Below are 20792 nucleotides of genomic sequence, written 5' to 3'. Positions count from 1 at the left end.
TGTCGCAATTGCGACCAGATTTTGTCGAACCCTGAATTGGTATAGTTTCACTTTAGTACAGTACATTGTATCAAATGCTTTATTTTTATTGAAAAATGATTACTCTAATACTCAATGCACAGTGGCACTGTGCGTTGTTGTTTTTTCTACCTCAACTCCTGTAAACGCCTTATGTGTGCATGATCACATAGGCTACTAACATGTGAGGGGCGTTTAGTTAAAAAAAAAAAAAAAAAAAAGAAAGTCAGCCATCTGTAAAGCAGGTGTTTTTTTTTTAGCTCATGCATAGTACAAGATTACATAATGCTTGAGCCTGGATTTCCATCTTTGACTTACATTTACCTACTTGCACTGTTGCTTAGCAACTTCAGCTTGCCAGTAGTACCAATAGGCTTTGACCCTATCCTTTTTATGATGGTAAATATTTTTGTGCAAAATGCTATGTCTACTGCTAGTATATAAACAAAATGAAAGACGTTCTTTTAAAGGGAACTAGTAAGGGTATAAATATAGGAGTTGTTTTATTGGGACAGGACACTAGACTGATTCTGGTATCACTGACAGGGAACAAGTGTAACGACAATAAAGTTCAGACCTCTGCCAGGATCAGGTTCCTAGCCCTGAAGCCTGTGCGTTAAAGCAGGGGTCCCCAACCACCGGGCTGTGGCCCTCTACTGGGCAATGGCCTCTCTGCAGCCATGCTCAGGGATCCCACTGTTTCTGCATTATTGTGAGTTGAACTATTTAATTTTATATTGTAATATAATAATAGAAATAATGCGCTTCAGTCAACACAAGCCATTGTCTGACAAATTGCTTGTGGAAAATCGCTTACCCCCCACGTGTTGCACCCACGAGCCTTTGCACAATTTTCTTCCACGCAGTCGTCGTTGCCAAAAATGTTAAAGACCGCTGCTTTAAAGGATGAATCAGAAATGAAATATTTTTCCTTTCATATGTTCAATATATGACAATCCTTTACTCCTGTAGCGTAAAATCCACAATGCAGACATTCTCTGGTACCTGCACCTACCATTTAGAGCGTGTCATCAGGATCCCCAAAACCCATGATGCTCAAAAGTGAATTTTCTGAAAAAGTCCCTGGCTAGTCCTCCTGTGTGTTCTTCTAGTTTTTGTGACCACTGTTCCAAATAGGGAATTGCAGAAGGCAAGATGGGCTTGCCCTCAAATATCTCTGATAAACTTTGAGATTTGCATATTGGAGCATCCTGAGTTTTAGGGGTTTGAGGCGTTCAAGATATTGGCGTCGATTTTTAAGGAAATTAAACTTAGAACATTGAGTGTTCAAATGAGCTGAGTTCTGTCCAATTAATGAACCATGTGCAATGACGATCTCTCCTTCCTTTTTTTTTCTTTTATTCCTATTTTGTTTATAATTGGGTATTCAAAGGGACAAGTGCTTAACCTTATTTTCTATCTTTCACTTTTTACAAACCACTATTTACTTTGCTGAAGCTGACAATACACTAATCGATTTAGAACAAACATGCATACGTACCAGTAAATTCTCATCAGTATGTTCGATGACCTAACAAATTTCATTTAAAAATGTTTCAATACTTTTTGCTTTACACATTCGGTTTAGGAATTATTGGAATTACCTGGATCAAAACCATATTCACTGTGGTCCCTCCCCAAAAAGTGGGGAGGCAAAGTGGAACTTCCCCTTTTAGATTAAGTTCAGCTTTAAGTCACTGATGTGGAACAAATATGCAGATTGAAGGGGTTGTAAAGGTTCATTTTTTATTTTCTAAATTGGTTCCTTTAACCACTTGCCGACCTCCTCATGTAGATATACGTCAGCAGAATGGCACGGACAGGCACATCAACGTACCTGTACGTGCTCTGCTTGACGTGGGTGGGGGGTCCGATCGGGACCCCCCCCCGCTACATGCGGCGGTCGGTAAGCCTAGGGGAGCGATCCGGGACGATGGCGCGGCTATTTGTTTTTAGCCGCTCCGTCGCGATCGCTCCCCGGAGCTGAAGAACGGGGAGAGCTGTGTGTAAATACGGCTTCCCCGTGCTTCACTATGGCGGCGCATCGATCGAGTGATCCCTTTTATAGGGGAGACTCGATCGATGATGTCAGTCCTACAGCCACACCCCCTACAGTAGTAAACACACACTAAGTGAACACTAAATTACAGCGCCCCCTGTGTTTAACTCCCAAACTGCAACTGTCATTTTCACAATAAAGAATGCAATTTAAATGCATTTTTTGCTGTGAAAATGACAATGGTGCCAAAAATGTGTCAAAATTGTCCGAAGTGTCCGCCATAATGTCGCAGTCACGAAAAAAATCGCTGATCGCCGCCATTAGTAGTAAAAAAAATAAAAATGCAATAAAACTATCCCCTATTTTGTAAACTCTATAAATTTTGCGCAAACCAACCGATAAACGATTATTGCGATATTTATTTTTACCAAAAATAGGTAGAAGAATACGTATCGGCCTAAACTGAGGGAAAAAAATGTTTTATATATGTTTTTGGGGGATATTTATTATAGCAAAAAGTAAAAAATATTGCATTTTTTTCAAAATTGTCGCTCCATTTTTGTTTATAGCGCAAAAAATAAAAAAATAATAAACCACCAAAAGAAAGCTCTACTTGTGGGGAAAAAAGGACGCCAATTTTGTTTGGGAGCCATGTCGCACGACCGCGCAATTGTCTGTTAAAGCGACGCAGTCCCGAACTGTAAAAAACCCCTTGGGTCTTTAGGCAGCATATTGGTCCGGGGCTTAAGTGGTTAAGCTAGTGCATTGTTGGTTCACTTACCTTTTCCTTCGATTTCCCTTCTAAATGTTTTTTTTTTTTCTTATGTCTGAATTTCTCACTTCCTGTTTCTCCTCATTAAGCTTGCCCCCATCATCCGAGCTGTTGTGGCCCGGGGGTTAGTCAGCCAGAACAGCTTACTGAGAAAAAACAGGAGGTGAGAAATTCAGAGAAAGAAAACAAAGAAAAAAAAATTTGAAGGGAAATCGAAGGAAAAGGTAAGTGAACCAACAATGCCACTACCTTAAAGGAACCTAAAAAAATAAAAACTAACCTTTACAACCCCTTTAAGAGTTCTTGATTTGCTAAACGCAAATAGACTGTAAATAGAATTGCACTCATTTTCCCAAAAGTTTAAGGAAAGTGGTGAAACTTTGCTAATTTTCATCATCCAATCATGTGTAAGCAAAAATGCTGTTTATTTTTTCCTTGCACCTGATTGAGTATTCTCCACCACATTCACTAAACTACACTTGCAAAGTGCACAGTCTATTTGCCTTGAATAAATAAACCCCCTGGATGCACTCTAAATTTATTGATAGATATGCTCCAGGTCATCTTTAAGAGGCGGTGGGTAAGGTTTCCATTTCAGCTCCTTCCAAATTTTATTCCAAAGCAATATGCATATAGATCATTTTATAATTGTGCGCACCAGAGCCCCTGAGAGGTATTGCTCACTTTGTAGATGGTATGTCTCTGCCAACTGTGTTTTCAAATTAGAACTATAGTCAAGAAGCGGCACTGTGCTGTTGTGGCTTGGTTAGCTAATGTTAGGAAGCAGTCAGATCTGCTCTGGAATTCAAACATATATAAATTGTCAAATATGCTTTGCTCTAGGCACTAAATATGAAAAATGTATACATTATGCTATGCATAAATTACATATGTTGAGCTTTGTGAAGTTAGTTGTATTAAGAGTCAGCTTGTTTGATATTAATATATACACTATATTGTCAAAAATATTGAGCCTTCCTTTACACGAGCATGAACTTTTAATGGCATCCTAGTCGAAGTCCGTAGAGTTTAATATTGAGTGGCAGCTTTAACAGCTTCAACTCTTCTTGGACGGCTGTTCACAATGTTTAGGAGTGCGTCTATGGGAATGTTTGATCATTCTTCCAGAAGTGCATTTGTGAGGTCAGGCACTGAAGGCCTGGCTCGCGGTCTCCACTCTAATTTATCCCAAAGGCGTTGTTCTGGGTTGAGGTCAGGACTCTGTGCAGGCCAGTCAGGTACCTCCACCCCAAGCTCGCTCATCCATGTCTTTATGAACCTTGCTTTGTGCACTGGTCCAAATTATTTGGTGGAGGGAGGATTAGGGTGTGGGGTTGTTTTTCAGGGGTTGGCCTTGGTCCCTTAGTTCCGTTGAAGGGAACTCTTAAGTCGTCGGCCTACCAAGACATTTTGGACAGTGCCATTCTCCCAACTTTGTGGTAACAGTTTGGGGATGGCCCCTTCCTGTTCCAACATGACTGGGCACCAGTGCACAAAGTAAGGTCCATAAAGACATGGATGAGCAAGTTTGGGGTGGAGGAACTTGACTGGCCTTGAGAATCCGTCTTGACACTTTCCATGGAGATGATCAACCCCAGGAACTGGATTCTTTGGCCTTCAAACTTGCACTTCTCAGGTTTTGCGTACAAGCCGTGTTGTCGAAGAAATATGCCAACATGACTAACATGTTCACGATGTTTAACCGAGGAGGAGGAGATCAGGATGTCATCTAGGTATATTATGACAAACAGGTCAAGATAGTCTCTGAAAATGTAATTCACAAAATGCTGGAATGTGGCAGGGGCGTTGTATAGACCAAAGGGCATTACTAAATATTCAAAGTGCCCGAACTGGGTGCAAAGCGGTCTTCCATTCGTCCCCTCTTTGGATACAAACTAAGTTAAAAGCTCCACGAAGGTCCAGCTTAGTGAATGTTACTGCAGCTCCAAGTTTCTGAAACAGTTTGGTTAGCAAGGTAAGGGGCAACCGGTTTATAATCGTAATTTTGTTGAGCTCCTGATAATCTACGCAGGGACGTAGAGAGTGGTCTTTCTTCGCCACAAAGAAAATCCCTGCTCCTGCTGGGGAGGTGGAAGGACGAATAAACCCCTTCTCCAGGTTGTCATCGATGTAAGTTTTTAGTCCCTAAATCCAGTTCTGTTAAAGGAAAGATTCTCCCAAAAGGAATCTCTGCTCCGGATAGGAGTTTGATCGGGCAGTCTTAGGGCCTATGTGGGGAAGAGTCTCTGCACCTTTCTTGCTGAAAACATCCAAGAAACTGTGGTATGCTTCTGGGACAGATTGGCGGGTTTCAGCATCCGTTAACCAAACATAGTAAAGAGGACGGGACATCAGCAGCTTCCTGTAAGCAGTGTTGGTTTCAGTAGGGAGAAAGGAAACTGATCCTCCCGGAGATCAATCAATTTTTGGGTTCTGAGCCAAGGCATGCCTAGTATGATGGGGAACAGTGGGGATTCAATGATGTCTAAACACTGCAGTTCCTGATGGTTTCCGGCAATGGCGGTGTTTAGAGGAACAGTTTCTTGCGTGACTGGCCAAGACTTAATAGCTGATCCATCAGCTAAATGTACAGAAAGTCCCCTTGCCCTTGGCCGCAGGGGAATTTGGTATCTGATGGCAAAGGATAGGTCCATAAAGCAGCTGCAGTCTCCCGAATCAACTATAGCGGTTACCTGAGTATTCCCTCCTGGAAGCTGTAGGAAAATGGTGACAGCCAGGTGAGAGGTATTGTTTAGCAAGGCAGGTTTTAGAGCAGAAGAGATGGAGAAGCACTTAAGGAGTTTTGCGGGGTAAGTCCTCGCATAATGTCCAGATTCCCCACAATAGAGGCAGAGATTGTTGGCCCGCCGCCATTGACGTTCCTCAGGTGTGAGTGAAGGGCGAAGCAAGCCCAACTGCACCTGTTAAGAGGTATCGGAGGTGGTGGTCACTGGGGATGAGGAAGCAGAGTGAGGGAAACTAGGCACGTGTGGTAGCATCCACACTGGACGAGAGGGACCAGATGTTCGCTCTGACCTTCGTTCCCTTGGATGGCTGTCAATTTGAATAGATAGGTTGATGAGAGCATCTAGGGTTTCCGGGATGCCCACTCAGGCCAGCTCATCTTTCAATGATTCAGAAACTCCCATTTGAAACTGGTAACGCAGGGTGGCATTGTTCCAGTTTGTGTCGGGACTCCAACGCCTGAACTCTGATACATAGTCTTCTGCGGCCATAGGAGTGGCTCCCTGCGTGGGCTCAGACATGGCTGTCTGGTACTGTCACGTACCTAGTGGTTTAGCCCATTATGCAGGGAGCGGCCTCTCGTATACCTCTGGCTCCAGAACCCCTAATAGAGCAGACAGGAGCTTGGGAGTGCAAAGAGGGACAAGTGCCTGACCGGATAGCTGATGCAGGGGCTGGTCCGGACTTCTGATGCGACTGAGAGGAGACTTGCAGCAGGTGTAAGGCTGGAACAGTAGTCGGGCTGGATCAGACTGAAAGCTGGATACAGCAGACAGTAGGGAGGTGTACTGTAGTTCAGGACACAAGCAGGTGCAGGCAGTCCGGGTCATACACTGGCGGGCAGATCAGGTACAGGAACAGATGCCGAAGATGAGTCAAGGTACTAGCCGGGTCGGTATCAGGCGGGCAGCAAACAGGCCAAAGGAGAAGCAGAAGCGGAGTCGGGACAAGCCGGGATCAGAGATGGGCAGCAGGCAGGGGTAGTCAGGGACAAGCTGAATCAACTGGAATCAGATATGCAGAATAAACACGTAGTAGGGGTCTCTGGAAACGCTGTAGACCAGACAGCAAGGCGTCGGTCTCCTTTTAGTGCATCTGGTGCCAATCGCTGTCAGGAAGTCCGTGCGCATCCCCATGCACGTACGCGCGCCGTCATACATACCATTGCGCACGCACATGCGCTGAACGGCTTTTCTAACGGAATCTGCGCACAGGTAGTGTTCTGTCACTCTAGTTGCTGGAAAGCCTTTCTTAACGGCAACATTAGCAGAAGTTGCCCAAAAGGGTGGCGCGAAAAAGCTGAAAAAACATGTTGTTTCGGGTTTGTTGGCTGACAATTCTTGCCGTTTTTGTATGCAACACAAGTTCATGACCAACGCCCTTTGGACAAAAGTCCAACACTTTGTACGCTGAAAATCCGATCGTGTGTACAAAGCTTATTAGCGGGGATGCCAATAAAGTTCATGTAAAGGCAGGTGTCCCAATACTTTTGACAATATAGTGTGTGTGTGTGGTTGAACATAAATATCAAGTACAAATTTTAGGAGCTGCGACCATTTTATTTTTTATACACAGTCCCCCCATTTTCAGGGGCTCAAATGTAATTGGACAAATGGACAAATGAATCCATAAATAAAATGTTTATTTTTAATATTTTGTTGGGAAACCTTTACTGGCAATGACTGCCTGAAGTCTTGAACCAATGGACAATACCAAAGACTGGGTTACTGCCATTATGATGCTTTGCCAGCCTCTAACTGCAGCTGTCTTCAGTTCTTTGTGAATCTTTCTGCCTTTAGTTTTGCCTTCAGTGAGTGAAATACATGTTCAATTGGATTGAGATCAGGTGATTGCCATTGCAGAATATTCCACTTATTTTCCTTCAAAAGCCCCAAAAGTCCATCTGTACTGTAAAGTGCTGTCCAATCATCTTTGCTGCATTTGGCTGAATCTGAGCTGACAGTACATCTCTAAACACTGCAGAATTTATCCGGCTGGCTCTGTTTTCTGTCACATCATCGATAAACACCAATGACCCAGTGCCACTGGAAGCCATGCATGCCCTTGCCATCACACTGCCTCCACCATTTTTTTGACATTGTGTGCTTTGGATCATGAGCTGTTCCAAGCCTTCTCCACACTTTTTTTTTTCTTTGCGTCATTCTGGTCCAGATTAATCTTGGGTTTCATCTGTCCAAAGAATGCTATATATATACATAAGAACTGTCGTAAGACCTGCATAACAAGGTAATGCAACTTTATAGAGATGGAAATTTTATATATATATATATATATATATATATATATATATATATATATATATATATATATATATATATATATATATATATATATATATATATATATATATATATATATATAATTTCCATCTCTATAAAGTTGCATTACCTTGTTATGCAGGTCTTACGACAGTTCTTATGTTTCCAATCCCTTTTTTTTTTTTTTATTGAGATTTTACCAAAGAATACAAAGTTTCAGCTAATCGGTGGCTTTTCACGATAATAAGCTAAAGCTTTACAACAGAAAATACAAAAACAGGATCAAACCAGAGTTCTGCATGGGGAAATCACAATTGTAGGTCCTCAATGCAGAGATCAACAAATACCAGAAGTCCAGTACCAACTGATACCAAACAGAACTCCCATAAAGTGTCCAAGGTTAGTACAAAGCTCAGTGCGGACAATAATTGGCCCTGAAGATTCTGGGAGTTTAAGGAAAGGAGAGAAAGGAGAAAAAACAGAATAGTGGAATTGAGCATCAGAACCAATCCCGCCTGAGGTCCTTGTTGGGTTAACTAGTGGCACCCGTTGTTTAATCCAAGGGTCCCATGTTTTCTCAAATATCAGCATTGAATCACGTAATCTAGCAGAAAGGTGTTCATTGATAATAATCCAAGACCTCTTGGCTTTTAGTAACTCAAGAGGAGGGGAGGGGAGATTTGCACAATCTGGCAATAGTGATTCTCACGGCCATAATTGCTATCGGTCTTTTTGTGAGGCTCGGCCTCCCTCCACTAGATGGCAAAGTAAGGTCTGTTTTGGAGATTTAATGAGGTTAACACCATTAAGGCTGCATTCACACCTGAGCGTAGCTTTTGCGGCGTTTTTTACCGCGTTTTGCCGTGATAGTTGCAGCGTATTTGTCACGATTTTTTACTGCGATTTTGGACAGGTCTAGGGTCACCAATGTTAAAAGCAGAAAAGTGCCCAAATCTGCCTAAAAACTTGTTTGAGCTTCAGGTGTTTTTGAACTTCTGGCTTCAGGCGTTTTGGAGTGGAGATATGAACCGTCTCCATAGAGAATAATTGATTTTTCCCCCTTTCCCCAGCGTTTTGTAGCTTCAGGCTTCAAGCTACAAAACGCTCAGGTGTGAATGGGGTCTAAGAGAGTAAATGAAATTTACAGATGTGAATTTTAATCTTTGACTTTTGGACATGTCCACCATATGTGTTATGCTCTATCCTCCTGACCACAACCTCTTAAACAGTGGGGGGAGGCTTCCGGGAACCTTAGAAGCACCTTGTAGTTGGCTTCTATAAATGAGGTGTAAATTGTTTTTTTGCTGTGTATTGTGCCAGCTTGTGCCATTCAGCTAGTTCTAGTGTTTTCCTGGTATCCCGCTCCCATTGGTTCATGTAAGGAAGCTTAGCATCAGCAGAAGTCAGTATATCATAAACCTTAGAAATATAACCTAAGTGTTTGCCAATGCCCTTGCATAAATATTCCGTAGACGTTGCAGTGGAATGACCTCTACTTTAAAGAGGATATAAAGTGGGTTATCTGAGCAGGCAGAGTATTTTGACAGTTCTTTTCTGTTCCCCCCCATGGCTCAGAATCTCACCTGCTCAGTGCCACACATGTGAGAGCTAACAAACTCTTTAAATTGTACTTGCCATTTTAACCTATGTGTGTCTTTACCAAGGCCAAACATTTCAGGGTATGTTTAATTTTAATCCGGGCCATTTGGGTGATTTCTGTTCTGATTTAAAAAAGAAGCCAAACTATTTTAAATTGGCTTCATATGATCACTATCCTTTAAATCAGGGCTCTCCAAACCCCAGCCTGCAGGCCATATCCACCCCCCCCCCCTCTCATGCTGTGCTGTGGATTGTCTGCTAGGACCACCAGTGTCCTAGCAACAAATGATGTCGTCAGCACCTCCCGTCTCCTACCTGCTGTTTTTATATTTGGCCATCCTGCTGCTTGTAGCCTGCTTATGTAGCAGCCGGCAGGAGCTGGGAGGTGCAGGAGAGCTGTACCGTGACAGTAATGCAAGAGGTAATTGAGGGCAATGTGCCATCAGGACACGGATATGGGGGAATCTCTGATGGGGAATCTGAGGGATAGACAGATGTGCGGAATACCTCTGATGGGGACACCAATGTGAGGGGGAATGGGGGAGACACAGATGTGAGGGGGAATGGGGGAGACACAGATGTGAGGGGGAATCTGATGTGAGGGGGAATATTTGTAAAATCTACAATGTGGCCCTTGTGCTGAAAAGTTTGGAGATCCGTCATATTGATTTTCAATATCGGTGCAAAAATGTCATGATTTCTGCCAGGGTATGCAATCCCTTGAGAACAACTAATGATTAATTGTTTATGCTGAATATCCTGACAATTGAGAGATAAGAGAACTGGCTACTTGACCCCAGCCATACGCATTAATACCCATCTATTACCTGTTATTTAATTGTGCCTAAATGATGGTGTATCTGAATTTGCTTTATTATCTCGTGGGACTGGAAATATTTCAGCCGGGAGCCTATATTTCTTTTGTTTTGTCTTTCAGTGCAGGTATAAACACTGTGGTCCAGGTACATGAACACACTTTGTTTGAAGTTGCACGCATGATAGATTTTCGCTAGATGTATAAATATGAGAAAAAGGGAGCCAGTGATCCTCTGAAATGTTTCAAGTGCCTAGTCACAGTCGACTGATTGGGTATAAAGAACCTGTCAGGGGAGAATACAAGGGATCATTTGAATCACTAATTTCTTAATGTGTTACTGTCATCTAATTTCTGTGTTTGATTTGTATAATGTTTATAGAATTGTTCACTTGTGAATATGTTTTTATATCTCTGATGCAGGCTTGCTCAAGATAAAAATTTAGTATTTTAACAGAATGTTGTATGCCGGTGTGCCTTTTCTTCAGTGGAAAGTGTTTTATTTGTATTTCATTTTAATTTCTAGACAGCTGATTCTTGATGGACAGTGGGATGAAGTCCTTCAGTTTATCCAGCCTCTGGAATGCATGGAGAAGTTTGACAAAAAAAGGTGAATTGTATCATTGTGACTGATAAAACACAGTGTTGTAGGATGATTTTACCTGACTGCTTAAATAAAATCAGAGACCCAGGATTTACATTTTAATACTTCTCCCAATGTCCTGTACAGGTTTCGATATATTGTCCTAAAGCAGAAGTTTTTGGAAGCACTTTGTGTGAACAATGCAATGTCAGCAGAAGAGGAACCACAGCATGTAAGATATTAATTCTGTGTGTGGGTGTACCCTTCATGCTTTAGTAAGGTTTCCCTTATGGAAATGTGAATTTATCAGATTATGCAGCATTCTGTGAGAGAAGGGTGCAACAACGCTTGTTTTCAGCAATGATATAGTTTGCAAGGCTGCATCTGTCAGTTCTACAGTTTGTAGCTTGTAAACACAAAGAATAGTCTTTACTTTGTTTACATAGACAGCTTTGCACTCTATAATGCTACTGAATATGGAAAAGACATCAATGAAGTACGCAGTGTTTTTATTATTGTAACTGAAAATTGCGTGAAAGAGGACGCAATCCTAATGAAACCTGGTGCCTTAAATTTCTATAGGTGGATTGGGGAGTTGCACTTTCATAGGGTACTGAGGATGGCTTCTTTGTGGTGTTGGAGTAGCCAGGTGGGGCTGCCTTCTGCCTAGTTGTCAGTTTACTGCACATTTAAGATCATTTTGCAAATATGGAATGTGAGAAGGTCGATAAAATGAAGGACAAGTTCACTTTTTTGACCGGTTAACGGAGATCCTTTTATTGCGGAGCTATTCATCCTTAAAGAGGTTATTTTCTCAGCTATGGGAAAACAGTACAAGTACTGTAGATGCTGACTTTTAAGAAATAAATACTTAACAGCGCAGGAAGTCTAGCATGGTCTGGCACATGCCCAATTATTTGCAGGTGGCATAAACTTTTTAACCACAAATCAACAATTTTTATAAACCAGAACACCTTTTCCAAGGGGCACTAATGCCTATACACAGTGAACGGCCCATTTTTATTTTTGTGATCATCCCTGGCAGGCAGCCTATTTAAGCCTGGAAGGACACAGCAGCTGTTGGACACAGTCGTTCGTTTTGATGTCAGAGTGCTCAGAATGCACATTGTCTGTGTTTGGGGTCATGCACCCGCACGCTTGTCACATTGGGACGAGTGGGGCTGTGTTGCAGCCACTGCATCTTCATAGACTTGACTGGCTATTGCACAAGCACCTGCCTGCTAGGGACACAAATGAAAGGCCTGTTCAATATGTATGGGCATCGGCGCCGTGTGAACAATGCCTTATAATGTCAAAAGCAGCTGTGATTAAATGGATCTAATATTCTAGCCACATACACAACTGGCATTAAGGGCAAGTTCACTCTAGAACGCGGTGCAGGAAAGGCACATTCCGTGCACTTTTCCAGCATCACATTCAAAAGAGACTGTTTTTGCAACCTGCTGCGGGTGCATATACATTAACACCCCAAGCACAAAAGAAGTGCATACAATACAATGTGGTGTGGCGCATTTTTTTTAAAGTAGAGTATGCGCTCCTTTTTGTGTAGTCCGTTGCAGTTTGCATAATGAGCTGGCAGATCGCTCTGCAGGGCAACGCACGGGAATGTGGAGTGTGTTCCTGTGCGGTTCTGCTGTGAACTAGCCCCCAAAATTTAAATATGTGCTACAAATCATAAATTCAATGTTGCAAAGTTCTCCACAATGTTTCTCTGTAACTCTGTTGCATTCACCAGACAAAAAATGTCCTCTGAAATGGATCCACAACTTTTAACCAGGTAAATTATCCATATCACCACATGTGTTCTAAACAGCATTTCAAATGTGCTCCAACTGTGTTACCCCCCCCCCCCCCACCTCCTTCAGAAAGACTCACTCCCCAGATAATATTTACCTCCAAATTATAAAGGTCAGGTTTGCGTTCTCTCCATATATCTCATAGAGAAAATAAACGTCAGGGTTGGAATAACCAGTTATTTCATGCAGAATCTTTTTTCCATCATTTCAACCCCATCCATGCAAATTCTCTCAATGTGGAAAGAATGTAAATATAATAAACCAAATACAGTCCAATAGTGTAATACTGCTTTTAACCACTTGCCGACTGGCCAACAGTAATCTTATTACTGTTTGGCGGCTTGAGCAGGCACTGCAACATACCAATATGTAGTTCTGCTCGCTGCGTGATCTGCGACTGCTGTGTCCACCAGACACAGTGGCTTATGGTGCTACCATTAAATTATAGACTGATCAATTTCTTTGTCAGTGGGCAAACGTACAAAATCAGCAGGGGATCAAATACACAATGCAGTAAAACAGGCACTCAGCACTGGACACAGAAGTTAGTGGAAGCTAGCAGAGTGTACTATAGTGATTTCCACCTTTATGGGGATCCTACAGGTATGGCATATACAGTACATACATACATACATTAGTCCAAACTGGTCCAGCTCAGTATAACGCCTCCTACTATCAGCATGCCTCAGTTTTGACATCTAATTCTATAGCTCTGCTGTTTTTTTTTTTAACCAATTTTTTTGCTGTGCTCTGTTTTCTTCAATGATTTTGTTTTTATTCTTCAAGACTCTTTTCACATCCCTTCTGGAGCTTAGTATCTTCGATTTAATGCTTTCCAGCATACCGGCTATCTAGGTTTCATGAGTGCTTGAGCCCTTGCTTTGTACCATGAGGCTATATATTTTGGCATATCACCATGTGGTTGCAACATGTCTGATTTTCGATTTATCCCCCTCATATCGCTGGTCTGGGTGCCCTCAGTTCACATTCCACTAAGGCCCCTTTCACACTGGGGCGGGAGGTGCGGTGGCGGTATAGCGCCGCTGTTTTTAGCGGGGCTATACCGTTTGAATTGCGGCGGTATTCGGCCGCTAGCGGGTGTGGTTTTAACCCCTGCTAGCTGCCGAAGAATGGTTAATACCGTCCACAATGCGCTTCTGCAAAGGCGCATTGCCAGGCGGTATATTCATGGTTTCCCATTGATTTCAATGGGAATGAGCGGTGGAGGAGCAGTAAACACACCGCTCCAAAGATGCTGCTAGCTGGACTTTTGGAGCGGTCCTGCTAGCGCACCGCTACAGTGTGAAAGCCCTCGGGTTTTCACACTGGAGAAACGGCATCCGCTGTTTAGGGTCGTTTTGCAGGCGCTATTTTTAGCGCAATGGCACCTGCAAACCGCCCCAGTGTGAAAGGGGCCTAACCATTCCAGGGGCTGCTTGCAGCATGCCTTCTGACAGTGCCGAAGTCTGCAGCTTGGCATTCTGTTATGCTTTGAGCTTATTCTGTTCTCTCTTGGAAGTAGTTATAGACTCTATCGTTGTGGCTTTAAGAGATTTGTTGGCTATTTCACACTATAGGCGATTTATGTGTGCTCCTGTAATGCCCTAAACTTGGAGTGCTTTTTTTTTTGTTGTCTAAAGAATGCTCTTTTTTTGTGTCCTATTTGGCACCTCTGCATCTACTTTGCCCATTCAGTTCATGTTTTATGCATTGCAAAAGCAAACAAATAATGAATACAAAATATAGGGCTCTAGTTCAGTAACAGCGGTAAATTGTATAGGCACATCTATTAGACCAGGGATGCCCAACCTTTTGAGGAGCGAGGGCCACTTAAGTGATTTAGTAACCGGTCGTGGGCCACAATGAGCAGAGCAGGCGGATGACAGGTCCATGGCCACTCTGCATATGCAGAGTGGACATGGACATGGCCCACTCTGCTCTATGGGCCCTCTGATCCAATCTGCCCAGATTTTTTTAGCAGATTGAATTGGAGGTAGGTGGGTATATGGCCACTAGTCCATTTACATCTGTGGCTCAAAAGAGGTGGCCAGTGGGTCCGGTTGAGTCAGACTGATCACGTAAAAGAGTCCTAAGGCTGCTTTCACACTGATGCACTGTGGTTTACCCACACCAAGGGTGTAACGCAGTGCACCTGTGGCTTTTCTGTGGGTTATCTGCACTTTGCCATAGACTTCTATTATATCCTGCAGGTGTAGTGCATTTTATTTACCTGCACCAAACCCGTAGGTAATAGAAGTCTATGGCAAAGTGCAGATAACCCACAGGTGTTCTGCAGTGCACCTGTGGATCCGTTTGAAAGCAGCCCAGTAACCACTGCAGAACAGATATGCCCATAGACACAGTTTAGTAATAAACACCACCTTTATTAACAGTCTTCAATTCAGATATCGCCACCTATTGCTGTCCCAGGCAGGGTGCATTTAATATCATTCCGCCTATGAGAGGAGTTGGCGCTTTACAGGAAGCATCGGCTTATGTGGCTCTGCAGACACTTGCTTCACAACACTGATGCTCTGGGATGCTGGGTCGACAACCCACAATCTGGGCTTGCCAACCTGCTATCCCAGAGCAGGAGGTCCCTGGCCACATCAGAGGGCTCTGCGGGCAACATGTGGCCCCCGGGCCACTGGTTGGGCACCCCTGTATTAGACACTAGTAATTTCTCTGTCCTTGTGAAACCTGCAAAAAAAATAGCACCAGAAAGAAAAAGTAGATTACTGTAATGCACAGTTGATGAGATTTGCAGAAAAGTTTCCAGTTTAACTGAGATGTGGTACTAATGGAGAATTGTTTTTCTGCTTTAAGTAAAAAAGCAGGACGATGTTGCCATTATCTATGGGAACTTAATACCACATCTGTGCCATTTTTTGTTTTTGTGAGACTCCTCTTCTTCATCATAGGGTTGCTTTAGATCTTTATTGGGACAGATTTTTTATTTCTTGGACTTTTAGATTCATCCTAAGTGCAGGGTTGTACTACAAATAGGGGGGCCAGTGATTAGTACTTTTGCATACTTTGCTTTAGATCTATCCAGCATGTAAAAATTACTAAAGTCAACAGCAGGAGTTTTTAAGAACACACTCTCACTTTGCAGGAGTGGGTAAGAGGTGGGTAAGTTTAATACGTAACCAAGATTGTCTTGATTGATTGATTTTTGAGCTTAGTTAGGCGCCAAATGCCCACTGTGAAGTGAGCGTCTAAGCGTCTTTCCATGATAAAATTCTCTTTGCTTGTTGCAGACAAAGTTGCCCATTGAGGTGACTATTCCACATGGTGTACTGAATTCCCTTTTAAAAGAGATAGGTAAGGGGTAATCTAAAATGAGACTGGGCTAGCTCGATCTACTGGTGCCATTTGCACACTCAATTATGGCTTCAGATATCGGGTGTGGGGTGGCGAGTTGGGACAGCCAGATGTTTGTTTCTTTGCCCAAGTGCCCTTGTGGGTGATCACCATTCATGATCAGCTGCTAGTTGGGTTTATATTTTGATTCCTAGGTGCATAAGTTGTTGACAATTTTGCATTGTCTCTGAAAGGTTGTAGAAAACAATACTGTTTTTTTTGTTTTTGGCAAGAAGCGCAATTTTTAAAAGCTTACAATTTGCTTAATGAGTACAGCTCTTCCTGGTCATGTCCTGGACCCCAACCCTGGGGTCACTATGTGAATTTCTTTATACATCTGGTAGGGAGGAAAAGAAGCAGCATTTGGATATGCATCAATAAATGTTTGAATGGGGGATTTGCTTGACCTAGATTTTCTTGGTGGTGTTTACAGATTGACTTCTACCCTCAGAAATTGGTGCATTATGAGGTTAATGGTGATGGCTTTAAAAAGATTGCAAATTGCTTTTACAGTAGTGACTGCACCACCAACAGGTCAGGGTTAATTGCCAGATAGGTGCCAATTGCAATATTTTCCCTAGATGCTCCAAGATGGAGGACTGCCAGTTGGAGGAGGATACTGTTTCTAGTGTAGCAGTTGAGCCTCTGTGTTTCACCTTCTTTGCTGCTTTTTCATCTCTCCTTTCTTGCCCTATTTATCATCTCTGTAGTAGATGGCAGAAAATTCTTCTAGTTTTATTTTTATTTTTTGACTGAGAGTTGGACTAATGACAAAGAAAGCTTCTTTCATGAAGATCCTAAATGTGTGTCTGGGCATCTACAGATTAGCCTTTGCATATGTTGCACCTTGCAATGGTAGATCATCCTGCAATGGAGACAAATAAGAAAGAGATGAAAGATCTCTTGCAGCTCCCCAAATTCATGAGTCTGTCCTCCATAAAGCATAAGGTGATGGCAGCATATCAAAGTGCTTACTTTTGGAGTACACCTATCATGAAAGCATTAAGTAGGCTGCTCCTTATTAAACACATAATTTGAACCAAGGCACTAGACCTGTGAAGCCAATGTTTAACCTTATTCCAATAGTCCTGCTGCCAGGAATTCCTACATGAGGATTGGAAAAACCGGACAAGCGACACATAAAACCCAGCGCAAGGCCAGTAGTGATATGAGTATTGGTGGCAATGTCCTTATGAAAATGAACTGCTTGACTGCGTTGGCCAATATTGAACTTGAGCCACTGCCACCTAATCTAATGCCACATAAGTGCTCATCTGCATGCACCGTTTAGGAGATATTTACTGTATACACCGCTGATGGCGTCATTGGCGCATACACTCTGAAGGAACAGCGACCCGTACCGTTTCGTCAGAAGCCTGTGCCGTGACTGACTGCTTCTGCATGCATTTGCGGGAGTGACGTTACGTGGCTCCGCCCAGTCACACAGCCGGAGTCTGTGGACTTGGAAGGAAGACAGACGAAGATCGATGCGGCCTCCAGCGCTGACCACGGGGGCTTTGTTTGCAGGAAAGTTTCACTTAATGTGCTGGTATGCGATGCATACTAGCACAATATGCCTTTTCTTTGCAGGCAAGAAAAAAAAAAAAACTGCGTTTACTTCCTCTTTAATGGTTTCCGTGTTGCGGCTCACTATTTTTTTTACATGGTGTGCAGCGAATGGGCAGCTTCTATCACAGTGGAACTGTTAATGGAAGGCACTCCTGTAAATAACCCGACCAGCGGGTATGGCAAGGTCCACAATCCAAAGTGAGAATGGATGTGATGGAAGGAAGTGGGTGTAAACAAGACAGCGGAAACACCTGAGGTGCAGCGTCGGACCAGAAGTGTGTCATCGATAATCAGGAAGTGCATCGCCAATGGACAATGAAATCTTCAATGCCAGTAAGCGTAGGGTCTCCAAGATGACATGTTTCAAGGCATTTCCAATTTCTCAAATCTCAGAGCTGGAGTTCAATAAATGTGGGTGGCCCTGGGGGGGTGGGGTTTTTCTCTGCACACCATGTCTGCCACATTACCATTGCCCAGAGTACAGCACAGAAAACGGCAATAAATATCCAAAAAACAAGCTTGTACTAAAACTGAGTGCTCTGGTGAGCATAACTCTCAATGGGAATTGGTATGGTCTAAAATAAAAACATAGTAGGTGTCATTATTTATGTTTTGATTCAATAAAGTGCATTTTTGGACATTTCTTGCAACTGTCACAAAATCCCATTACTAGAGTGTACTCATGGCTCGGGCATGCAGATGAGCACTCATGTGGCATTGGTTTATGTGGCAGTGGCTCAAGGTAAATATTGGCCTCCACAGTCAAGCAGTTCAATTCATAAGGAAATTGCCACCAACACTAATTTTATCCCTACCATCCTTGTTCTGGGATTTATGTGGTGTTCTTATTAAAGTAAATGTCAATATGTAGAGAAAAACAAATATGGCTTGTGATGAAGACTGCCATGTCAAAGAGAGCTGCTTATGTCAGAGAGCTGCACAATAAAAAGGTCCTCATTCTAGGAGACTGCAGTATGAGAGCTAAACCTACAATGCTTTTATAAATGGTTTACCATTTTCTTGCTTACAATCTCGGTACGATTTATTGCTCCCACTTTCAGCCAGTTTCCCTACAAACCGTCTGAAGGAAGAGAACCTAGAAGTGAGTAAATGTTAAGTTGGACAGTGGAGGACAGAGATCACTATGGAAAGGAAAGGAAAGGAAGCCCCTTGTTTATTCTTGTAACTATCAAATTCCTCTGTAATGTCTCTTTCCTGCCTTTCTCAAAGTAGAATTGCTCCTCATGTGCAATTTCCTCTAGTTGGTAGAATTTGCTGAAAAAAACAAACGGCTAAAATAATAAAATGTAACAAAAAGGTGACCTAACTATATATTTTACAGAAAGTATTATGAATGATGCCTTTACATCAAATTTGAAATGGTTTAAAGGGGTTGTAAAGGAAAAACATTGTTTTCCCTAAATAGCTTCCTTTACTTTAGTGCAGTCCTCTTTCACTTACCTCGTCCTTTCATTTTGATTTTAAATAACCTTTTTTCTTCTGAGAAATACTCACTTCCTGTTCTTCTGTCTGTAACTCACCATCGTAATGCAAGGCTTTCTTCCTGGTGTGGAGAAAGCCTCTTGAGGGGGCGAGCAGGCAAGTCAGGACACGGATAGAGAAAGGAGCTGTGTGTTAGTGGGCGTCCTGACACTCCTGCTCGCCCCCTCCCCCCTTAAGAGGCTTCCTCCAAACCAGAAAGAAAGACTTGCATTATGGTGGCGATTTACAGACAGAAGAACAGGAAGTGAGCATTTCTCAGAAGAAATAAGGACATTTAAAAGCAAAATCGAAGGATGAGGTAAGTGAAGGAGGACTGCAGGTAAAGGAACCCTAAATCTATTTTTAGTATGGCATCATGCCTCGCCGCATACAGTCGTCTTGGGTAAATATATATATATATTTTTTTTTTGGAAATCTGTTGCAAAGTTCGTTATGCAGAGATCCTGCCAGTGACAGCACTTCCAGTTGCAGGCTGGTTATGCTAAGACACTGGCTTAGCAGCAGTGTTGTCAGCTTGCTTTGTGCGCTCAGATCTCATCTGATAGGTCAACAGCCAACTGCAAGAGAGGTCATGGCAGAGTGAAAACTGCTGCTGACTGTGAGGCAGTGGCTTAGGGTTGTGGGCCTGCAGCAGTGTAACAACATTCAAAATCTCAAATAAAATTTCTTCAGTGGCAGGACAGTCGCTTTGCTGAAGTAAAACGGTAGCATTAGCTAAGGTAACTGCACAAGGACAATTTTCAGCTTTTAGCGCTGTCACACGTTGAATGACAATTGCTTGGTCATGCAACACTGTACCCAAACTACATTTTTATAATTTTCATCCCACAAACGGAGCTTTCTTTTGGGGGTATTTCATTACCTCAGGTTTTTTATTTTTGCTAAATAAACTAAAAAAGCCAACATTTTTTTTTTCCCTTCACTGATATGTAGAATTGATGGGCACTGTTAAGCAGCACTGATGGGCACCAATAGACAAACTTACAAATTATTATGCACAGTAAGTTTCAAAACACTTTATATGTTGTAAAGAACTGAAAATTGTCATTTGTTGAGTTTGCAGCATATTTTCTTGAAATCAAAAGCTATTTCAATCAAACTTTGAACAACATTTTAACTTTTTAAATATTATAACAGGTCACATTACATTTTAACATGGGACCCCTTATTTGATAGCAGCTTCACAAGTCTTGCATCCATTGAACTTGTGAGTTTTTGGACCGTTTCTGCTTGAATTTGTTTGCAAGATGTCAGAATAGCCTCCCAGAGCTGCTGTTTAGATATAAACTGCCTCCCACCCTCATATATCTTTTCCTTGAGGATGCTCCAAAGGTTCTCAATAGGATTGAGGTCAGGGGAGGATAGAGGCCACACTGTGACTTTCTCTTCTTTTATCCCCCATAGCAGCCATTGATGCAGAGGTATTCTTTGCAGCATGAGATGGTGCATTGTCATGCATGAAGATGATTTTATTATGGAAAGCATAGTTCTTCCTTCTATACCAGGGAAGGAAGTGGTCAGTCAGGAACTCCACATACTTTGCAGAGGTCATCTTTACACCTTCGGGGACCCTAAAGGGTCACACGAGCTCTCTTCCCAAAACATGACTCCACCACTGCCTTGCTGACGTCACAGCTTTGTTGGAACAGGGTGGCTGTCCACTACTCCATCCATCTGGAACATCCAGGGTTGCACGGCACTTATCAGTGAACAGGAATGTTTGATAATTGG

At 42.6% G+C, this 20792-nt stretch overlaps 1 protein-coding gene across 3 annotated transcripts in view; it reads left to right on the top strand.

The window, feature by feature from the left end:
• Positions 1-20792, top strand: part of WDR47 (WD repeat domain 47) — a 94833-nt gene that overhangs the window by 33402 nt on the left and 40639 nt on the right. For 2 of the 3 annotated variants that reach the window (XM_040359853.1, XM_040359854.1), the window contains exons 3-4: positions 10753-10836; positions 10957-11041. The exons of the other annotated variant lie outside the window; for it this stretch is intronic. In XM_040359853.1, coding sequence (XP_040215787.1) covers positions 10753-10836; positions 10957-11041 — 169 coding nt within the window. The remainder of the gene's footprint in view (positions 1-10752; positions 10837-10956; positions 11042-20792) is intronic. 3 annotated transcript variants of the gene reach the window in all.

This window comes from Rana temporaria, chromosome 7 (genome assembly GCF_905171775.1).
Source record: "Rana temporaria chromosome 7, aRanTem1.1, whole genome shotgun sequence".
Classification (NCBI taxonomy): domain Eukaryota; kingdom Metazoa; phylum Chordata; class Amphibia; order Anura; family Ranidae; genus Rana; species Rana temporaria.
Note: the sequence above shows the minus strand (reverse complement) of the source record. Positions and strands in the feature narration are given on the sequence as shown.